The 19,117-nt window shown below is 36.0% G+C and overlaps 2 protein-coding genes across 6 annotated transcripts in view; both read left to right on the forward strand.

The window, feature by feature from the left end:
• The window catches only part of LOC127421922 (beta-1,3-glucosyltransferase-like), a 114,664-nt gene extending 113,398 nt beyond the window's left edge, over nucleotides 1-1,266 (forward strand). Inside the window, exon 15 of one of the 3 annotated variants that reach the window (XM_051665145.1) lies at nucleotides 103-1,265. In XM_051665145.1, the coding sequence (XP_051521105.1) occupies nucleotides 103-258 (156 nt within the window). In that variant the 3' untranslated portion in view covers nucleotides 259-1,265. Of the gene's footprint in view, nucleotides 1-102 lie in introns of all 3 variants that reach the window. The other 2 variants (XM_051665146.1, XM_051665147.1) reach the window with 2 other exon arrangements.
• A 3,788-nt stretch (nucleotides 1,267-5,054) lies between these two features.
• LOC127422035 (relaxin receptor 2-like) overlaps nucleotides 5,055-19,117 on the forward strand; it is a 35,160-nt gene continuing 21,097 nt past the window's right edge. For all 3 annotated transcript variants that reach the window (XM_051665363.1, XM_051665364.1, XM_051665365.1), the window contains exons 1-7: nucleotides 5,055-5,182; nucleotides 8,473-8,616; nucleotides 8,943-9,020; nucleotides 9,918-10,023; nucleotides 15,192-15,263; nucleotides 16,973-17,044; nucleotides 18,624-18,695. In XM_051665363.1, coding sequence (XP_051521323.1) covers nucleotides 5,092-5,182; nucleotides 8,473-8,616; nucleotides 8,943-9,020; nucleotides 9,918-10,023; nucleotides 15,192-15,263; nucleotides 16,973-17,044; nucleotides 18,624-18,695 — 635 coding nt within the window. In that variant the 5' untranslated portion in view covers nucleotides 5,055-5,091. The remainder of the gene's footprint in view (nucleotides 5,183-8,472; nucleotides 8,617-8,942; nucleotides 9,021-9,917; nucleotides 10,024-15,191; nucleotides 15,264-16,972; nucleotides 17,045-18,623; nucleotides 18,696-19,117) is intronic.

Raw genomic sequence — 19,117 nt, forward strand, 5'->3', positions numbered from 1 at the left:
GGTGTACCAAATAAGAGGAACAAAGTAGTCATTGGAGTTTTATTTTTGTCTAGTAAGACTAATCAGATCTGTGTCTCTGTTTATTTTCATATTCTATCTCAGGCCCGTCCAGAAGATTATGCAAAGGAGTTTTTGGCCCACCAGACCCCAGTTTCCTTCCACAAACACTGGAACATAGAGCCGATTGAAGTCTTTAACAAGTGGTTGAAGGACAAAAATACAGATGGACTACAAAAAGGCACTAAAGAGGAATTATAGTGTCAAAGTTTCATGTGTGTGTGTGTGTGTGTGTGTGTGAATAGGAATGTGTGCATTTATGCAAATTCTTTCTGGTCTGACACATGGGTAAAAGTTACCAGCGGTCTCCATTCTTGTATGTTTTTTTATATTGTGAATATTGCACAAACATGTATGAATGTCTATTTCACTGTGTTTTGCCAAGCGTTGCATGTCTCAAAAATATATCTGAAATATTTATAGTCTGCAATTATCATGACCTATCCAGGGTAATTGGTAGGTTTATTTTTGAACACTTGTTTTCTAAAAAAATAAATAAATAAATAAATAAAAGTGAATCTGTTTATTTTAATTTTGAAATGTGCGATAAACTATTTCCTTTTGCCTTAAATGAGTGGTTGCAGAGTCCTGATTTCAGAATTAAGAGCTAAACTGACTGCATTTCATAATTGAAAAATGTGTTGGGAGGTTGTTTTAGGCCCATAATGCTACAAGTGAATTTGAGCACAGGAACATAGTTGGTTATAATTAACGATAATATTAAAATTAGACTGTACACCAAAGTACTAGTCTCAAGAGATTTCTATTCTAGTCTCTATGGCATTTCTACTGTAGATGTAAGTTAATGTTTGTCCATGGTAATGAGAGTCTTACTCGGCTGTTTGTAATAGATTGTTCACTGAGATAAAAAATAAAATGAAACTTGAAGGTGTAGTGTGGAATTTCTTTGCCACTAAGCACCAAAAAGTATTGCAAAAATAACTGGTTCCAAATTGGTTTCCAAACACTCCTTCCATTGGCCCAGCTCAAATTCACACTGTTGTTTGGACCGAAGTTGATATGCCCAAACCACTCAAACAAACAGAACCATAGGTTGAAATCACCACAGTGTTTGTACACTTCAGGGAAGTTATCCGAGGTTCACTTGTTATAAACACCATGATGCAACAACACAGGATGTTCTAATCATTGTCACTACTAAATAAAAATTGAGAGTTTAGGAATGTATCAATTAAAATGAATAATTCATTTTTTGAATGTTTGATGATGAATAAAAGCATCACAAGATGAGACCTCTTCTCCCGGTTTGTCTGCTCAACTGCACTCCTCAAAAATACTTAATACTTAATTTAAATCTGCACCAAATTAATGGCAAAGTCTTGCCACTATTGCTTTTCTTTGCTTCAAGGGAAGGTGCTGTCCGAGCCCTGTGAAATGAGAGAAGAAAAAAGTGGTGGGTACAGTAACTGTAAGATTGTGTTCACCTGATTAATTTGAGATAAGGGGGAAGGAAATTAATTTTGTCCTCTGTGGTGGAAGAGGACTCTGATTAAACTGACCTGATATAAGCATAATAAATGCTGTAAATATGACACATTTTCAATGGTAAAGCATTTTCATGTCAATTCATATTTTTTTTATTTTTTTTTTTTTTTTTTTTTTATGCCCACTTAATAATTAGCAAGATTCAATTATACTGGCTATGCAACTTCCAAAAGGGTCTTTATAAAACTATTTCAGCTCTAAAATCTGATTAGATGAGCCATACTTGAAGCCATTGTAAAACAGTTGTGATTGCACATAACTGGAATTGTCAATTCTATTTTTTTTTTTTTTTTTTTTTCATAATTGTATATATGATAAATCCATTGTATTAGTAAATTATCCCAAATCATGATCGCACCATTTAAAGGAAGACACTAAATCTGTTAAACCTGTTTTATTTGTGTTTTTATGTTTTTCAAAACCTTTTTTAAATACAAATTTGTTTTGCTCACGTAGAAAGCACCAGCATTCCATAATTATCACAATCTGAACTCCGTTAACACAGTTAAAGGAATATTCCGCGTTTACAAGTTAAGCTCAATAAACAGCATTTTTGGCATAATGTTGATTACCACAGAATTTCGGGTTGACCCTCCTTTTCTGTATAAAAAAAAAAAAAAAAAAAAGGTAAAAATCGAGGTTACAGTGATGCATTTACAACTGAAGTGAATGGGGCCATTTTTTTTAGGGTTTAAAGGCAGAAATGTGAAGCTTATAATTTTATGAAAGCACATTAATTCTTCTGTTAAAACTCATGTATTGTTTGAGCTGTAAAGTTGATTTAATCGTTGTTTTTGCTAGATTTACATTTAGTCATTTTGCAGATGCTTTTATCCAAAGCGACTTACAAATGAGGAACATAGCAAGTCATTTGTCATACAAAATTCAACAACATCTTAAGTGTTGTACTGCCAAGCTCTCAAGGTGGGTGGAGCAGAAGAAAGAGACAGAGAAGGATTTATTTATTTATTTATTTATTTTTGTGTACAGTAAGTGCAAATAGTGTGGATTGGTTAAGTACTCGTGGAACAGATGTGTTTTTTAGTTGGTTCTTGAATGTTGAGATAGTTTCAGTAGATCGTGTGAAGGTTGGAAGTTCATTCCACCACAGAGGAACAGAGACAATGAAGTGCTCCGCTCCTTCATAGACTGCAGAGAGCGAGTTGGAGCATAGACCTGGAGAAGTGAATTGAAGCAAGAGGGTGCAGTTTGATTGGCTGTCCTGAAGGCCAGAGTTAAAGCATTGAATTTGATGCGGGTAATTACAAGTAGCCAGTGAAGTGAAATCAAGAGTGGGGTGACATGAGCCCTTTTTGGCTGATTGAAGACCAGACATGCTGCTGCATTCTGGACCATCTGCAGTGGCTTAATTGTGTTAGCTGGGAGGCCAACCAACAAAGCATTACACTAGTCCAGTCTTTAAATGACCAGAGCTTGGACCAGGAGCTGTGCAGCATATTTAGACAGAAAAGGTCTGATTTTCCTTATGTTGTAGAGCGCGAATCTGTAAAACCAGGCAGTTGATGAGATGTGGGCCGTAAAATTAAGATGGTCATCTACCACCACTCCCAGGTTCCAAGCTGTTCTGGTTAGTGGTCAACAGATGGGTTGGCTGGGATCGCAAGGAGTTCTGTCTTGGCAAGATTGAGCTTAAGGTGCCGTTTCTTCATCCAGGCCGAAAAGTCAGAGAGGCAGGCAGAGATATAAGCTGAGACAGCAGGGTCATCAGGCTGGAACGACAGGTAGAGCTGCGTGTCATCTGCGTAGCAGTGGTAGGAAAAGCCATGTGCTTCAATGAATGGTCCAAATGATGTCTTTACGTAGAGTTGCATGACATGCACTAGCTCCATGCATTACTGTGCTAGTCTAAATGCAATCCAATCTGTGGACATCATCATTTCAGAGTGGCAGACCCAAGTAGGGTTGCCACCCATCCCGTAAAATACGGAGTCATCCTGTATTTAAAGATGAAATTATTTGTCCCATATTTAAGCTGGTCTGATGGCATCACCGCAAAATCATACAAGATCATTAATTTAACCCTGATATACTTTGGAAATTGTCGTAAGGGACCATCTGGAAACTTCAGCCAGCAGCACCAAAGTGGGTCCCTGTTGGTCATAGATGACTGGCGTTCAAAAAAAGTGGGTCGCAGTGGGCAAAAGATTGAGAAACCCTGCTGTAAGCGATTTTTTTCATCTAAAGATATGAACCAAATTCTCCTACTCCCTAAAATATATTAATGAAACAAGTGTCTTGAGATATCTCACCGGTCACTGTGACAGCTCTAGACTCTGTAAACAGCAAACAAATATGTGTCCGCGGGCCGCAGTCTCTGACATATTGTAGTTTCAGCAAATTATTAAGGTTTATGGCCATTTTAATGCCAAGTTGTCAGTTAAGGGCGCTGTTTTGCTGCTGTTGTTCTTAACAACCATTTCTGCATGATGTCGGTCTCAATAAAGCTCATTCTGGTATCTTTGGAGAGCAGGGGTTTGGAAAGAGGGGGCGTGGCTAAAGTCTCCTGAAAGTAGAATGCCTAAATTCCCTTACAGCACCTTAAAGCTCAATCGACAGCATTTGTGGCATAATGTTGATTACCACAAAAAAAAAAAAAAAAAAATATTTCGACTCATCCCTCTTTTTCTTCAGAAATGTGAAGCTTATTTTATACGACCACTTACATTAACAGTTGAAATTCATGTATTATTTGAGCTGTAAAGTTGTTTAAATCGTTGTGTTTTAGGGGTTTGGGGTTTGTTGACATTACAATGCCATGGCAATGTAGCTGAAAAAGTGGCTATAACTTTATACAGAAAAGGTTAGGAAGGGATTTTATCACACTAAAATCATATTAACATGCATATTATTTATGTCTTGTGGCTATACTTTTGAAACAGTAAGTATTTTAACGTTTACAGATTGGCCCCATTCAATTCCATTGTAAGTGCCTCACCATTTAGTTATACCCTATAATCACCCAAAACACCCTGACATTGCGTACAAGTATACATTTTTGAATTCTTAAATGGGTTAAAAATGAACCAAGAAAACGAGATTTGATGTTTCCCCTCAACATCTACAGTTTTAAGTCACATTTCTTCAAATGTTCTTTTACGGAATAGGCTATTTGTAATTTATGTAGATTACAGTAGCATTCATTATCTTCCAAAGTTCAAAATGTAGGCTATAGGGGTTGATCTGAAAAACCTGAGTGAGAAATAATATGATCATATTGTTTTAACTAAATCTCAACAACACTTACACACGACCATTCATGGTCATTGCTTTAACAAAGAACACAGCGGTTAGTGAGGATGAGCAGATTCCATAGCAACCACATCAGCACTGAGACTCTCTCTCTCTCTCTCTCTCTCTCTCTCTGTATCACCTCTACATGCAATAGGCTTGCACCTGTATTCCGCCTGTAAACGCACTCTGACGCGTTTTTTTTTTTTTTTTTTTTACTCGATGCTTGGATAAAATGTCATTGGACACGTGGGCATATACGACTGACGCGGCGATGCAATGAGATTCGTTAGGTGTGTTGAGTCCGCTTTTCCATCTGATTTACTTTTAATATGGATATTTTTCACGATATCGATATCAGCGATCATAGGTATGTTATAAATATTTAACAAACAATCCATCAAATGATTAATGCCATTGAAACAAGTGCTGGGTGCTTTGTCTAAGACAAAAAAATAAGACTGACTTGTTGCCGTTTTTGGGTCAGTCTTGTGCTAATGTTCCTTATATAGCTGTAGTTCCCAGTACATGCTTTAGTATTTAACTGAACATCGTAAATTGATCTAAGTGTAATATCTCCATACTACGTAGCTACTGTTGGCAAGAGGAAGAAATCATATATATATATATATATCGCCTTCTTTGCAATGTACATACGTTCAAGAATAGATTGTACTTGTGTTGTGATTGTACTTGTACATTGTAAAGCTTCAGGTTTATAGCCTAAACAGTTTCTAATAAAATGATATTAATATTGTGAAGTAAAAGGATACACTGTCTACTTAATACAGAGTAAATATTTTCTAGATCATATTTAATTATTTATTTAGTCTTTAGTGCAATAACAATATAAAAGCCTTTTATAATTTTTTTGCAAACAACATGTCTTTATAATATTACACTTACTATTTTTGACAGTATAAATGACTCTATAAATTGAAATAAATAGCTGAGGGTCCTTGCAAGGGGGTTTATCATATTTGGGGCTCCTTGGCATCAAAAAGTTTGAAAACCCCACATTGAAAAATAAAAAGAGTAAAGGGTTTGTTCTTAAAATGTGTGGTGTTATTATGGTTTGATTGCTTAATTATGTGGTAAAGCTTCACAATAATGTTCTATTTATTAACATTAGGAAATGCATTAGGTATCATGGACTAATAATGAACAAACATTAGATCTTTACAGCAATGATTAATCTTGCTTATATTGGCAATGTATACTTCACATATATTCATGTTAGTTCTTAATGCTAAAAACAATGTTAACAATTTTAAGAACTGTTACGCAGCTTTTAATAATAATAATAATAATAATAATAATAATAAAGTATCAGTATATTTTGAAATAAGCAGTAAGCAAGCAAGATTAAAACGTTCTGAAAAAGTATTTCTCATTAGTAGTTAATGTTAACTAATGTAGTTTACTAATGTTAACAATTAAGTTAGTGAAGAAGCACATGTATATCAAATGTATTATAGTGCATAATTTATGTTTTTTATAAAATGTTAATCAAGTAGCCTATACTTATGTTGATTTTTGCACTTGCATTGAAAGTGTAGTCAAAAAATGGGATATGAAAGTGCGAGATTTTGCCTTTTTCCTGTAGTTGCCTTCAGACGGCATAATGTCTCATCTCAGACGTGTACTCTGAGTTCCTATTGAAGCTGAACACATTTCAAAACAAGTACTGAACAGACAGTTACAACTGATGATTCAGACTGATCTCAGGAGGATTACAGAGGCCTCAGAAAATTCACACTGACTATAGGCCAATTCGTCATGAAATTCTCAAATCCATACTTAAAGGTTCGATTCATAACTAAGTCTTAACTCTAGATGAATTTTGTAAGATAAAGGTTAGAGATCATATAAAGATTCAATGACTTTATTGTGGTGTGATGAGGCCAGTCTCTCTCCTCTGTATTTCTGGACCCTTTGTAAAGCACTAAAGCATTAAAATGTTATTTGTTAAAGTAAAATAATTTAATGCCATCTTTCCACTCAAAGATACACTAAATGAGCACTTTATTGGGAACACATGTACACCTACTTATTCATGCCATTATCTAATCAGCCAATCCTGTGGCAGCACAGCTATTTTGTCTGTAGTGTATAGTGCTACTGTATCTTAAAAACATGTAAATGGGATTATTGTGTTACACATGTGGTTTCAGAGTGGTTCTGTGCTCCATACACACAAACTCTATCTATCTGGTGCCCTAAGTGACAGATGTGCTCTCAGATCAGTTAGGTGTGCTAACGTGCACTGAGTGCATAATTTAAAGCACAGCAGATTTACTTTAATTGCACATTTGTGTAATTTCACATACCTCGATGTCTGGCCGCTACAATTTACTATACACATTTAAAATAACATCATGAGAGCGGGTTTTTGTTGACAGCAAGGCAGATTAGAGCATTTCAGTGCATTAAAAGGCTGTTGTCAACTCAACTTCAAACAATATAAACTTTCGTCACTTAATAATAATAAAAGCTTCCACTGAAATAAAAGCTTGAGGGTTTACCGGGACTGCATAGTAAGTTAAGAAGTTATTAAAGAAATAAATTACTATTAAATAATAATAATGATGATAATTATTATTATACAATAATATATTTCTATAACAATTTCTTAACATTATTATTATTGCAATAATATAAAATTCAAGTTGACAGGGTTTCAAATTTTTTTTTTTTTTTTTTTTTTTAAAGAATTCAAGTGTGAACAGCCTTTCTAGAACAGTATTTCCAGTTGGCAGTAAACCATGGGCAAAACATTGTTTAATTTTTGTTAGAAGGAATCACACGTTTTTTTTTTATTTTTTTTTATGTTTATCATATCACAGTTCAAATCGCAATCGCAATTATTTTCAAAATTATTGCAATTCGATTTTTTTTTTTTGTCCAAATCGTTCAGCCCTATGATGGTGTAACGGTGTAGGGAATGTTTTCTTGGCACACTTTGGTCTTGTTAATTCCAATTAATCATTGCATGAATGCCACAGCCTTTTTGAGTATTGTTGCTAACCATGTGTATCCTTTCATGGCCAATTGTACCCATCTTCTAATGGCTACTTCCAGCATGATAATACACATGAAACCAGTTTAAGATGACTATTGCTTTGTGATATGAACATGATAATGAGTACCCTGTTCTTCAGTGGCCTTCCCAGTCACCGGATCTGAATCCAATAGAACACCGTTGGGATGTGGTAGAATGGGAGATTCGCAGCATGAATGTACAGCTGACAAATCTGTAGAAATTGTGATGCAATAATGTCAACATGGACCAGAATCTCAAAGAAATGTTTCCAACATCATTGAGGCTGTTTTGAGAGCAAAGGAAGGCCCTACCCAGGATTAGAATAGTGTTCCTAATAAAGTGTTAAGTGAGTGTATAGTCCCTGACAGTCACCATTCACTTTCATTGTATGGTCAAAAAAAGATGCACTGAAACTGAATGCTGACTGAGGCTGTCATTCTGCCTAAAATCTCCTTTTGTTATTTCTCCACCTAAGAAATAAATTCATATGGGTTTGGAACAACACAAGGATGAGTAAACTATCCTTTAACATATGAAAGTGGATTTAAAAGATATTTATAAACAAGCAGTAGCAAGTGTTTGAAGTGATTTCTCAAGAATGCTCTTGTCTATTGTAGAAACAGCAGGGCTGGACAACAGGCCTTTAGAGGACTGTCCACTGGGTCAATTTCCATGTGGCAATGTGAGCATATGTCTGCCACAGGTTCTCCACTGCAACGGCCAGAAAGACTGTCCCAACGGAGCTGACGAGGACAATTGTGGTCAGAGCCGTTCCACATCCACAGTCACTCAATAAAATAGCTCTTCACAGCTTATTAGTAAGGGATAATATACAGTTAGATGTTGGGGCCCTGATTACCCTGATGGGATCATGTTACGATAATGATCCACTGACTTACATTTATCCCACTTATTACACGGCTACTAAATAAATACATAAATGGGCATGAAAAATTAATTGAGATGAAGTTATTTATATTTTATTATCATCATGTATACTTAACTGACAGTGTGTGTGTGTGTCTGTGTGTGTGTTTGTGTGTATGCAATTTGACCTCTATCTCATCAACTGTCCATCTCTCTAAAGGGGATAACAGTGGCTGGGCCGACCTCTTCGACCGGGCATTTAAAAGGGTTAATCCACAAGAGCTTACTACAGACTGCTGTAAAATACACCTAATACAGTCATTACCTCTTGACAGACATTTTACTCTCTCAGAAACACAATACTAGATGGCTTAAAGTTGTCATAAAATGTTTTATGGAGCCTTTAAGGATTGTGCACTACAAAACTACTACAACTATTACAGACTGTGATGGAGGCAAACAGTAAACTGTTTCAAATGCAAACATTTTTATTTGACAACCAGTCAGAAGTAGCAATTTTTATTTTTTTCCGTAGGGAAATATAGTTTTATTGATTACTTGTAAACCTTTAAAGAGAGACCTACCATAAACTCTGTATATTACCATAATATATTTCTTGTTGATGTTAGTTTTTTATTTCAATTTATTTTCTTTTATTTGCTCCATCCTCATTATTGTGTTTATATTCTATATTTTAATACAGTGGTTCTCAGCTCTACTGAAGTGGCTGCAGACAGCAGGGGGAAAAATGCTAATTGCAGTTAATAAAATGCAACTAACCTGTCATAATCTGTCATAATTAGACAATCAAAATAAATAGGCTCTTCAGTTTTTAAAATGGAGGAAACGGTTCCCATATATTTTGTTGTTGACGTCAAATCCATTTTGCTGCAAATTCATCAGTCTTTTGATAAGCTAGTCAAATTCTGCAGATACTAACACAAACAAGTTGTGTGACATGCCCTCATCCTCAAAAACCTATCTAAACCTATGCAAAGTAAAATAAAATATGACCCCTACTACAATAAATATGGGTAACTTACATTTTGTACTGTGTTGGGTTGCCAGTTGATGTCCAATGCAAAATCTGGTCCCTTGAGCAAAAAAAAAGAAAAAAGAAAAAGAAAAAAAATTGTATGTCTGTGTGTGCGTGCATGTGCATGTGTGTGTCTCTCTTTCCTGTGCTGCCTTGTAGATTTGGAGCAGTACCCAGATCGCTGCCAGTGCATTAACACGGAGGTCCACTGCGTGCGTGTCAGCTTGAATTCCATTCCGCAGGTGTCAGCCAGTGTTACCTCCCTGTACGCAGCTTTCATTGCAAATTTGTGTTACTTTGTAGACGTGTATCAACATGTGGATGAGAACTGTAATTGATTATGACTTATAGTCAGGAGTAACAGAATGCATTAAATACCAGATTATGTATTTAAAATACAAAATATTATAACTGTATTCCTCTACAGTTACAATTTAAATGTAAATTGTAATCAGAATACAGTTCAATTCAAAAAATATTTTGATTACTGAAGAGATGACTACTTTTTTATTTTTTCCATTTAATATTTAGTCCATTCAGTTGGAAAACATTTACCCATAAAAATGTTATGATCCAAAGAGCGTTTGATAAGCGGTGAAACACATTCTTAAGATATGTTATATTTATACGAGCAGACAGAGATGTAAGTTTGAAGTAAGTTTGGAGCAGCAGAAATAGAAATAAACCTTGTGTAAATTGTCATAAGAACATTTAGCTTTATATTAAGCTAAAATGCTATTTCGAGCCATTTTACATGCAGTTGTTACCAGGCACGATCATATTTTTTCACCAAGATAATCCATGTTAGATCATATTTTTTTTCTCAAGTAAAACCTTTGATATTAGGGCAAAAGTCTTATTCTTGATGATAATTTTTGTGTTGTTTTTTCTGTAAAAAATATCAAAAATCCTTAAGACAAGATCAGTTTGCTTTATCTTGTTTTAGAAGCAACACTCCATAAGATATTAAGGCTTTTTTCAGAGAATGTAGTTTTAACATGTTTCATCTTACTGTATTGGCAGATTTTTTATAGTAAAAACAAGTGAAAAAATCTTCCAGTCCTGAAGAAGTAATCCAAAGTATTTAGATTATGTTACTGATCTTGAGTAATCTAACTGAATGTTACAAATTACATTTTAGAGCATGTATTCTGTAATCTGTAGTGGAATACATTTTAAAAGTTACCCTCCCAACCCTGCTTATAGTTCTTGGTAATTTAATGATTGAGGTCATGGGTTACTAACAAAAAGGAAGTAATAGAATGTCTTAAAATATTTTAAGAATTAAATGTTTTTATAATGATATATACAGTACGTATATACTGTATATACTGTATACAGTTGAAGTCAGAAGTTTACATACACTTTGGTTGAAGTCATTAAAACTCGTTTTTTAACCACTCCACAAATTTCATATTAGCAAACTATAGTTTTGGCAAGTCATTTAGGACATCTACTTTGTGCATGACATGAGTAATTTTTCCAACAATTGTTTACAGACAGATTGTTTCACTTTTAATTGACCATATCACAATTCCATTGGTCAGAAGTTTACATACACTAAGTTAACTGTGCCTTTAGCAGCTTGAGAAATTCCAGAAAATGATGTCAAGCCTTTAGGCAATTGGCCAACTAGCTTCTGATAGGATAATTGGCTAATTGGAGTCAATTGGTGATGTACCTGTGGATGTATTTTAAGGCCTACCTTCAAACTCAGTGCCTCTTTGCTTGACATCATGGTAAAATCAAAAGAAATCTGCCAAGACCTCAGAAAAAAAAATTGTGGACCTCCACAATTCTGGTTCATCCTTGGAGCAATTTCCAAATGCCTGAAGGTACCATGTTCATCTGTACAAACAATAGTATGCAAGTATAAACACCATGGGACTACACAGCCATCATACCGCTCAGGAAGGAAACACATTCTGCCTCCTAGAGATGAACATAGTTTGGTGCGAAAAGTGCAAATCAATCCCAGAACAACAGCAAAGGACCTTGTGAAGATGCTGGAGGAAACAGGTAGACAAGTATCTATATCCACAGTAAAACGAGTCCTAATGACATAACCTGAAAGGCTGCTCAGCAAGACAGAAGCCACTGCTCTAAAACTGCCATAAAAAGCCAGACTGCAGTTTGCAAGTGCACATGGGTCAAAGATCTTAATTTTTGTAGAAATGTCCTTTGGTCTGATGAAACAAAAATGGAACTGTTTGGCCATAATGACCATCGTTATGTTTGGAGGAAAAAGGGTGAGGCTTGCAAGCCCCAGAGAACACCATCCCAACCGTGACGCAAGGGGGTGGCAGCATCATGTTGTGGGGGTGCTTTGATGCAAGATGGACTGGTGCACTTCACAAAATAGAAGCCATCATGAGGAAGGAAAATTATGTGGATATATTGAAGCAACATCTCAAGACTTCAGCCAGGAAGCTCGGTCGCAAATGGGTCTTCCAAATGGACAATGACCACAAGCATACCTCCAAAGTTGTGGCAAAATGGCTTAAGGACAACAAAGTCAAGGTATTGGAGTGGCCATCACAAAGCCCTGACCTCAATCCGAAAGAAAATATGTGGGCAGAACTGAAAAAGCATGTGAGAGCAAGGAGGCCTACAAACCTGACTCAGTTACACCAGTTCTGTCTGGAGGAATGGGCCAGAATTCCAGCAACTTATTATGAGAAGCTTGTGGAAAGCTACCCAAAACATTTGACCCAAGTTAAAATTTTTTAAAGGCAATGCTACCAAATACTAACAAAGTGTATTTAAACTTCTGACCCACTGGGAATGTGATGAAAGAAATAAAAGCTGAAATAAATAATTCTCTCTACTATTATTCTGACATTTAACATTCTTAAAATAAAGTAGTGATACTAACTGACCTTAGACAGGGTATGTTTTCTATGACTAAATGTCAGGAATTGTGAAAAACAATTATGTAGAGTTTAAATGTATTTGGCTAAGGTGTATGTAAACCTCTGACTTCAACTGTATATATAAAGCCCACACTCTCACACAGTCTATCTAATCTCATCTGTTATCAGATTTGAATGTGAGAATTTTCAATGGGTCATATCATATATTATAATTATTGAATTTTCTCTGTGAGGTCCACTTATAATGTATTGCAACAAATCTTTTATAGGCAGTATTTTTGTATTGTTTTCAGGGAAAAATATAAAAACATCCTCAAAACAAGAAAAAATTACTTGAGAAGCAGAATAACATAAGATTTTAAGTCTTAAGAAATCAGAGAAATATTACAAAATTTGGAGGGATTTATGCTTAAAGCAATAACAAACAGTCACGGCGGCAACCCAGAACCCGCTGGGGACACTGGTGGTAAGGGAAGCCATCAAGCTGAAAAAGGAGGCCTTTAGGGCCTGGTTGGCTCAGGGGACTCCTGACTCAGCAGATAGATACTGGCAGGCAAAAAAGGTGGCAGTGGCTGTGATTGCAGAAGCAAAGTCCGGAGCATGGGAGGAGTTTGGTGAGGCCATGGAAAAAGACTTTCTGTTGGCCTTAAAGAGGTTCTGGAGAAGCATCTGGCAGCCCAGGAGGGGTCGGAGGAGCCTCGCTCAAGCTGTGTTCAGCAAAGGTGGAGAAACTCTGACCTCAAATGAGGACATTGTCGGGAGGTTGAAGGAACACTTCAAGGAACTCCTAAACCCTAGAGATATGCCTCCCTTACAGGAGGCAGGGCCAGAGGCTTCCGGGGTATCAGAGTCCATTTCGCTTGTGGAAGTCATGGAGGTAGTTGGGAAGCTTTTCAGTGGCAAAGCTCCGGGGGTGGATGAGATTCGCCAGGAACTGCTTAAGGCCCTGGATGTTGTGGGGCTGTCATGGCTGACACACCTCTGCAATGTTGCATGGACCTCGGGGACATGTGCCTTTGGATTGGCAAACCAGGGTGGTGGTCCCTATATTTAAGAAAGGGGACCGGAGAGTGTGTGCCAAATACCAGGGTAGTTCTCTCCACTCCTGTTTGTGATTTTCATGGACAGGATATCGAGGCGCGGCCGAGGGCAGGAGGGTATTCTATATGGGGGCCGGAAGGTAATGTCTCTGCTTTTTGTGGATGATGTTGTCTTTTTGGCACCGTCACATGGATGCCTCCAGCATGTGTTGGAATTGTTTGCAGCCGAGTGTGAAGCAATTGGTATGAGGATCAGCACCTCCGAGTCTGAGTCCATGGTTCTCTCATGGAAAAGGATGGCATGCCCCCTTCAGGTAAGGGGAGAATATTTACCCCAGGTGGAGGAGTTTATGTAAGTATTTTGGGGTCTTATTCATGAATGAGGGGAGAAGGGAGCGTGATATCAGCTGCAGACTGGGAACAGTGGCAGCAGTAATGTGGTCGCTGTATCAGACTGTTGTGGTGAAGGAGGAGCTGAGCCATAAGACCAAGCTCTCTGTTTACCTATCGTCTACATCCCTACCCTCAACTATGGTCATGAACTCTGGGTAATGACAGAAAGAATAAGATCACAGAGACAAGTGGCTGAAATTTGTTTTCTCCGTAGAGTGGCGGAACTCACTCTCCGTGACAGGGTGAGGAGTTTGGCCATCCGGGAGGAACTCAGAGTAGAGCCGCTACTCTTCCGCATTGAGAGGAGCCAGTGGAGGTGGTTCGGGCATCTGGTAAGGATGCTCCCTGGGCACCTCTCGTTGAAGGTGTTCCAGGCATGGCCAACTAGGAAGAGACCCAGAGGTCGGCCCAGGACCCGCTGGAGAGATTATGTCTCCCAGTTGGTCTGGGAGCGGCTGGGGATCCCCCGGGTTGAACTGGTGGAAGTTGCAAGGGACAGGGATGTCTGGGCCTCTCTGCTCTCCCTATTGCCACCGCGACCCTAATGGACTAAGTGGTAAAGAAAATGGATGGATAACAAACAAAAACGATTTTCCAATGGGGAAAAATAAACTTGCAAAAATAAACTTGTTTTCCCTTTAAATAATTTCCCATTCCCATTAGCAAGTAGTGTTTACTTGTTATACACACAAATGTTACCAAATTTTACTAAAATTATTAAAAAATTTCTTGAAACTAGACAAAATAAAAATACCTTATGCCATTTTGCTTCTCAAGTAAATTTATCTTGTTTTAATAATGTTACTGAAAAGCGTGTGTCAAAACAGTCATAACTTTTTTTGACCGTTTTCCACGTGTCTAAATGTGGGTGGTCATATGTTAATATTTCAGGTTTCTGACATTAGAAATTTTAAACAATTACATTTTGGACAACTTAAATTAGGTTCTGAAAGTTACAAAATGCTTTCATAGTACAGTGAACTCTTTTATCTCAAAATATCAAGGGAAATTTGATTCCCCATTATAAGTGTCCTTCATGAAACCTGTAATATTACAAGATTTAAATATTAATCTCAGTGCACAAATGCATCATTAAATGTGTAACTGTCTTTTTGTTGCTGTTGCAGGTCCTTGAAGAGCAATGAGATTCGCATATTACCTGATGAGGCTTTCATCAAAAACATGCAACTACAGAGACTGTAAGTACAAAGAATTTCTGAGATGCATGCTTGCGCACATGTATATATCACTCACTGAAAATACTGGAAAACGCAGGTCCAATTTACTAAATCATATTATTTGTGATCTACACAACATAATTGTGTTTCTCTTCTGAAATTGTTATCTTTGCTTTCAGTTAATAAAATTCTTTAAAAGGTGTACTCTGCTAGATTACATTATGTAGGGTGAATAAAGTATGTTCAACAACTGCGCAAAAAAATGTTTTTGATGATTGTTACATTTACTTAGTTAAAATTAGCAAATGCAACATTTTGTTAAAACTTGATTTCATTGCATTCAGTCACCTTAATTTTTTTTTATGGAAATGGTAGTGAACTAGCCTAACATAATAACATAAAACGTAATGTGAAACAAACATATTATTGAAAACTGAAGAAATCAGTCATGTTAGGAATGCATATAAAATCACTTTTAGGGTACTTAATTGGGTCATTTAAAAATAACTTTATTCCATTATGTTGGAATTAAATGAACAAATTATGTTTTCTGGCAAAGACTTAACTAAACCAAGAGGAAATAATATGTTTATGTACTGTACTTAATTAATTCACGTGGAACTGATGTACATGAAACTCTTCAACTCTGCTGACCTGCCAGCAGGTCCAAAAGGGTGCACTATGTTGTGAAAAAGTCTGAAAAAATAAAACCAATTGTTGGCAGTTATGTACAGTATGTGTAAATGGTGAGCTTTTAAATTTGAGTGTGAAAGATTGCAAGCCCAAAATGAATTAAATCATGTAAATTTAAAACATCGATTTATCAGTGTCCGTACCCTCATTATCTGCTACTTTCAGTTTGTTGTATCTTAGTAGCGTTATTGTCTCATGCATGCATACTAATTGATGTCCTAAGACCTCCCCAAGGTAGATGCTGCAACTTTTATTGCATTGATCTTTGGAAGATGTTATACACAGCCACCAAGCCAACAGATCAACACTGAGGCTTGATTTAATGGTCAGCGTGCCCTGTTTATGTGACACAAAACATAATTGGTTCCTGGAGCTGATACAACCAAGACGGAACTATTGATTAACGTTTCTGCTGAATCCAGTGAAGCTTTTATGATGAGGCAATGGTCACCTTCATTAGAGCTTGTTGCTGCTTGTTAATCTCAATATTGGCAGGTTTCTTTATAGCACACTATTAAACCTTGGATTATTTTTGTTGCTGTCTATTGATTAACGAGCCTTTCAAAAGACAGATCTGCATTGGATAACAAGCACTAGATTAATTGTGTAGTCTAAGAACATTATCACTGTTTAATGGGTGTTATTTTAGATATTGAAGTAGTAGCTATAAAGAAGAAAAGTTTTTGTCAGCTTGGCTGACGATGAACAGACACATAGGCTCATTTTTGCTGATTAAGGGGCTAAATCTGTTCTTTAATATTCAAATATATATTCATTCTTTAAGTACATGTTGTTATGTGTGTTTGGGTACAGTTCTTTAGACACTCCAAAGATGGCATGCCTAAGTGATTCATAGACAAAATAATATTCTAAATTCACTTACTCTTTTGGAGCTACCCCTGTTGTTTCAAAATGGTAAAATTCCCCTTTTCAACAGGTTAGATTTCTCTGAGCTACATAGTTTTGTACACCTGTTAAACAACCATCTTTTGCTTAAATTGCTGATTGTTTTTTTTTTTGTTTTTTTCTTCCCTTAGATTTCTCCAGGAAAATTGCATTGGAACAGTTTCCATTCAGGCTTTTAATGGACTATACAAGCTACAAAAACTGTAAGTGCGTTTATTTGGCAAGATACAGACTAACAACAGTTGTACCAAGTGCTGGGGAGTAACTAAAAGTAGTGATGCTACTAACCTACTTAAATTTTTAGTAGCATGACAGTAGCTCAGTTATTTTCACAAAAATGTAGCTTTTCCATTAAAGCTATTTTCCAACGTGTAAAGAGATGTTGCCTTCATTTTTTAAGCTAAAGATTTGTTTAATTGCTGTTTATCACTATATTTGGACTCAAATAGTCATAATTGTCATAATTGTAGTTTTATTAGTTTATATTCAGTATAAATGTATATGTTCAATTTAATGTTGTCACCTTAATTGTTAAATGTCACCCTAATATAAATATAATCTAATTGTTATATATATATATATATATATATATATATATATATATATATATATATATATATATATATATATATATATATATATATATAAAAGTACTGTTTTAAAGAGCAGCTTAAAGGGATAGTTCAACCAAAGATGAAAATTCTTGCATCATTTACTCACCTTCATGCCCTTCCAGCTGTGTATGACTTTCTTTCTTTTTAAGAACAATATTTCAGCTCTGTTGATCCTTTGAATGCAAGTGGATGGTGGCCAGAAATCTGAAGGTCCAAAAAGCAGATAAAAGCAGCATAAAAGTAATCCATATGACTCCAGTGGTTAAATCCATATCTTCTAAAGCGATATAAGTGTGGGTGAGAACCAGATCAATATTTAAGTCCTTTTTTACTATCAATCTGCAATTTCACTTTCACTCTCACATCTGAAAGTCATGTTGGCACCTGTTTAGTTTCACTTTTACTTCTGAAAGTGAAAGTGGAGATTTATAGTTAAAAAATACGTATATATTACACTATATATATAATATAATACTTAATATTAATCTGTTTCTTACCCACACCTGTCATATTGCTTTAGAAGATGTAGATTTAACCACTGGAGTCTTATGGATTACTTTTATGCTGCTTTCATCTGCTTTTTTAACCTTCAGATTTTTGGTCACCATTCACTTGCATTGAAAGGACCTACAGAGCTGAAATATTCTTCTAAAAATCTTCATTTGTGTTCTGCGGAAGAAAGAAAGTCATACACATCTGGGATGGCATGAAGGTGAGTGAATGATGAGAGAATTTTCATTTTTGGGTGAACTATCCTTTAAAGAGCAGCTTAACAGTGGTTAAACTGCTTTAAGTTATTAGTGGCTTGTAGATTAGGAAGCTACAGTTTCAAAGTAGCCTTCCCAACACTGTTGTAGATTGCCTAATGTTTTTTGTTTAGTTTTTTAATCTTTATGATGCAATGCTTTCGATAAAGCTTCAGTTTTATTTAACCCAGAACATTCCTTTAATACAAGGAAATTGTTTTGTCTTTGTTACAAACAAACATGCAGGGCTCAATGATAGAGTGACACCTCAACTTTAGAAAATACTGCTGTGGGTTTATAGTTCAGACAGTGTTCCCACCCTTATTTTATTCAGTTGTTTTAATTGTACAGGAAGGAAGCACAGGGAGGGGAGTGGAGATAGGGAAAGATAAAGACAATAATTGCTGTATCTTGTGTTGCAGATCTTTGAGCCAAAACTGCATTTCACTGCTTCCTCCTGGAGTGTTCAGTGACCTTCATAAACTCAAGTGGTTGTGAGTACAACTAACAACACAACAACAACAAGCTGTAAATGGGTAGTTGACATAACATGCTTTTAGAAAGTAGGCATGTCCTGTGATATGACATGCAAGCCTCCATCTAAAGCTATTTTGCTTATTATTTTATAGTTATTATGCATGCAGCTTTTATGACTTAAAATTAGTCATACACTGCGTACTTTATACTAGATTATATGGCATATTTGTACTTTTAAATATTCATTTGTCACACTGCTGAACCATTTTTTATGAACTATAATGAAGGCAAAAAGGTGATTATATATGGTGAAAAAACTTATAAAAGAAACAGTGATCAGTCACAGCATCGAAAAATTTATAGTTAGCCTTATTCATACAAATTGTTAAAATATAAGTCCATGGACATGTTATGCGTCAACCACTCAAATGCCATTCAT

This window comes from Myxocyprinus asiaticus, chromosome 31 (genome assembly GCF_019703515.2).
Source record: "Myxocyprinus asiaticus isolate MX2 ecotype Aquarium Trade chromosome 31, UBuf_Myxa_2, whole genome shotgun sequence".
Lineage (NCBI taxonomy): Eukaryota > Metazoa > Chordata > Actinopteri > Cypriniformes > Catostomidae > Myxocyprinus > Myxocyprinus asiaticus.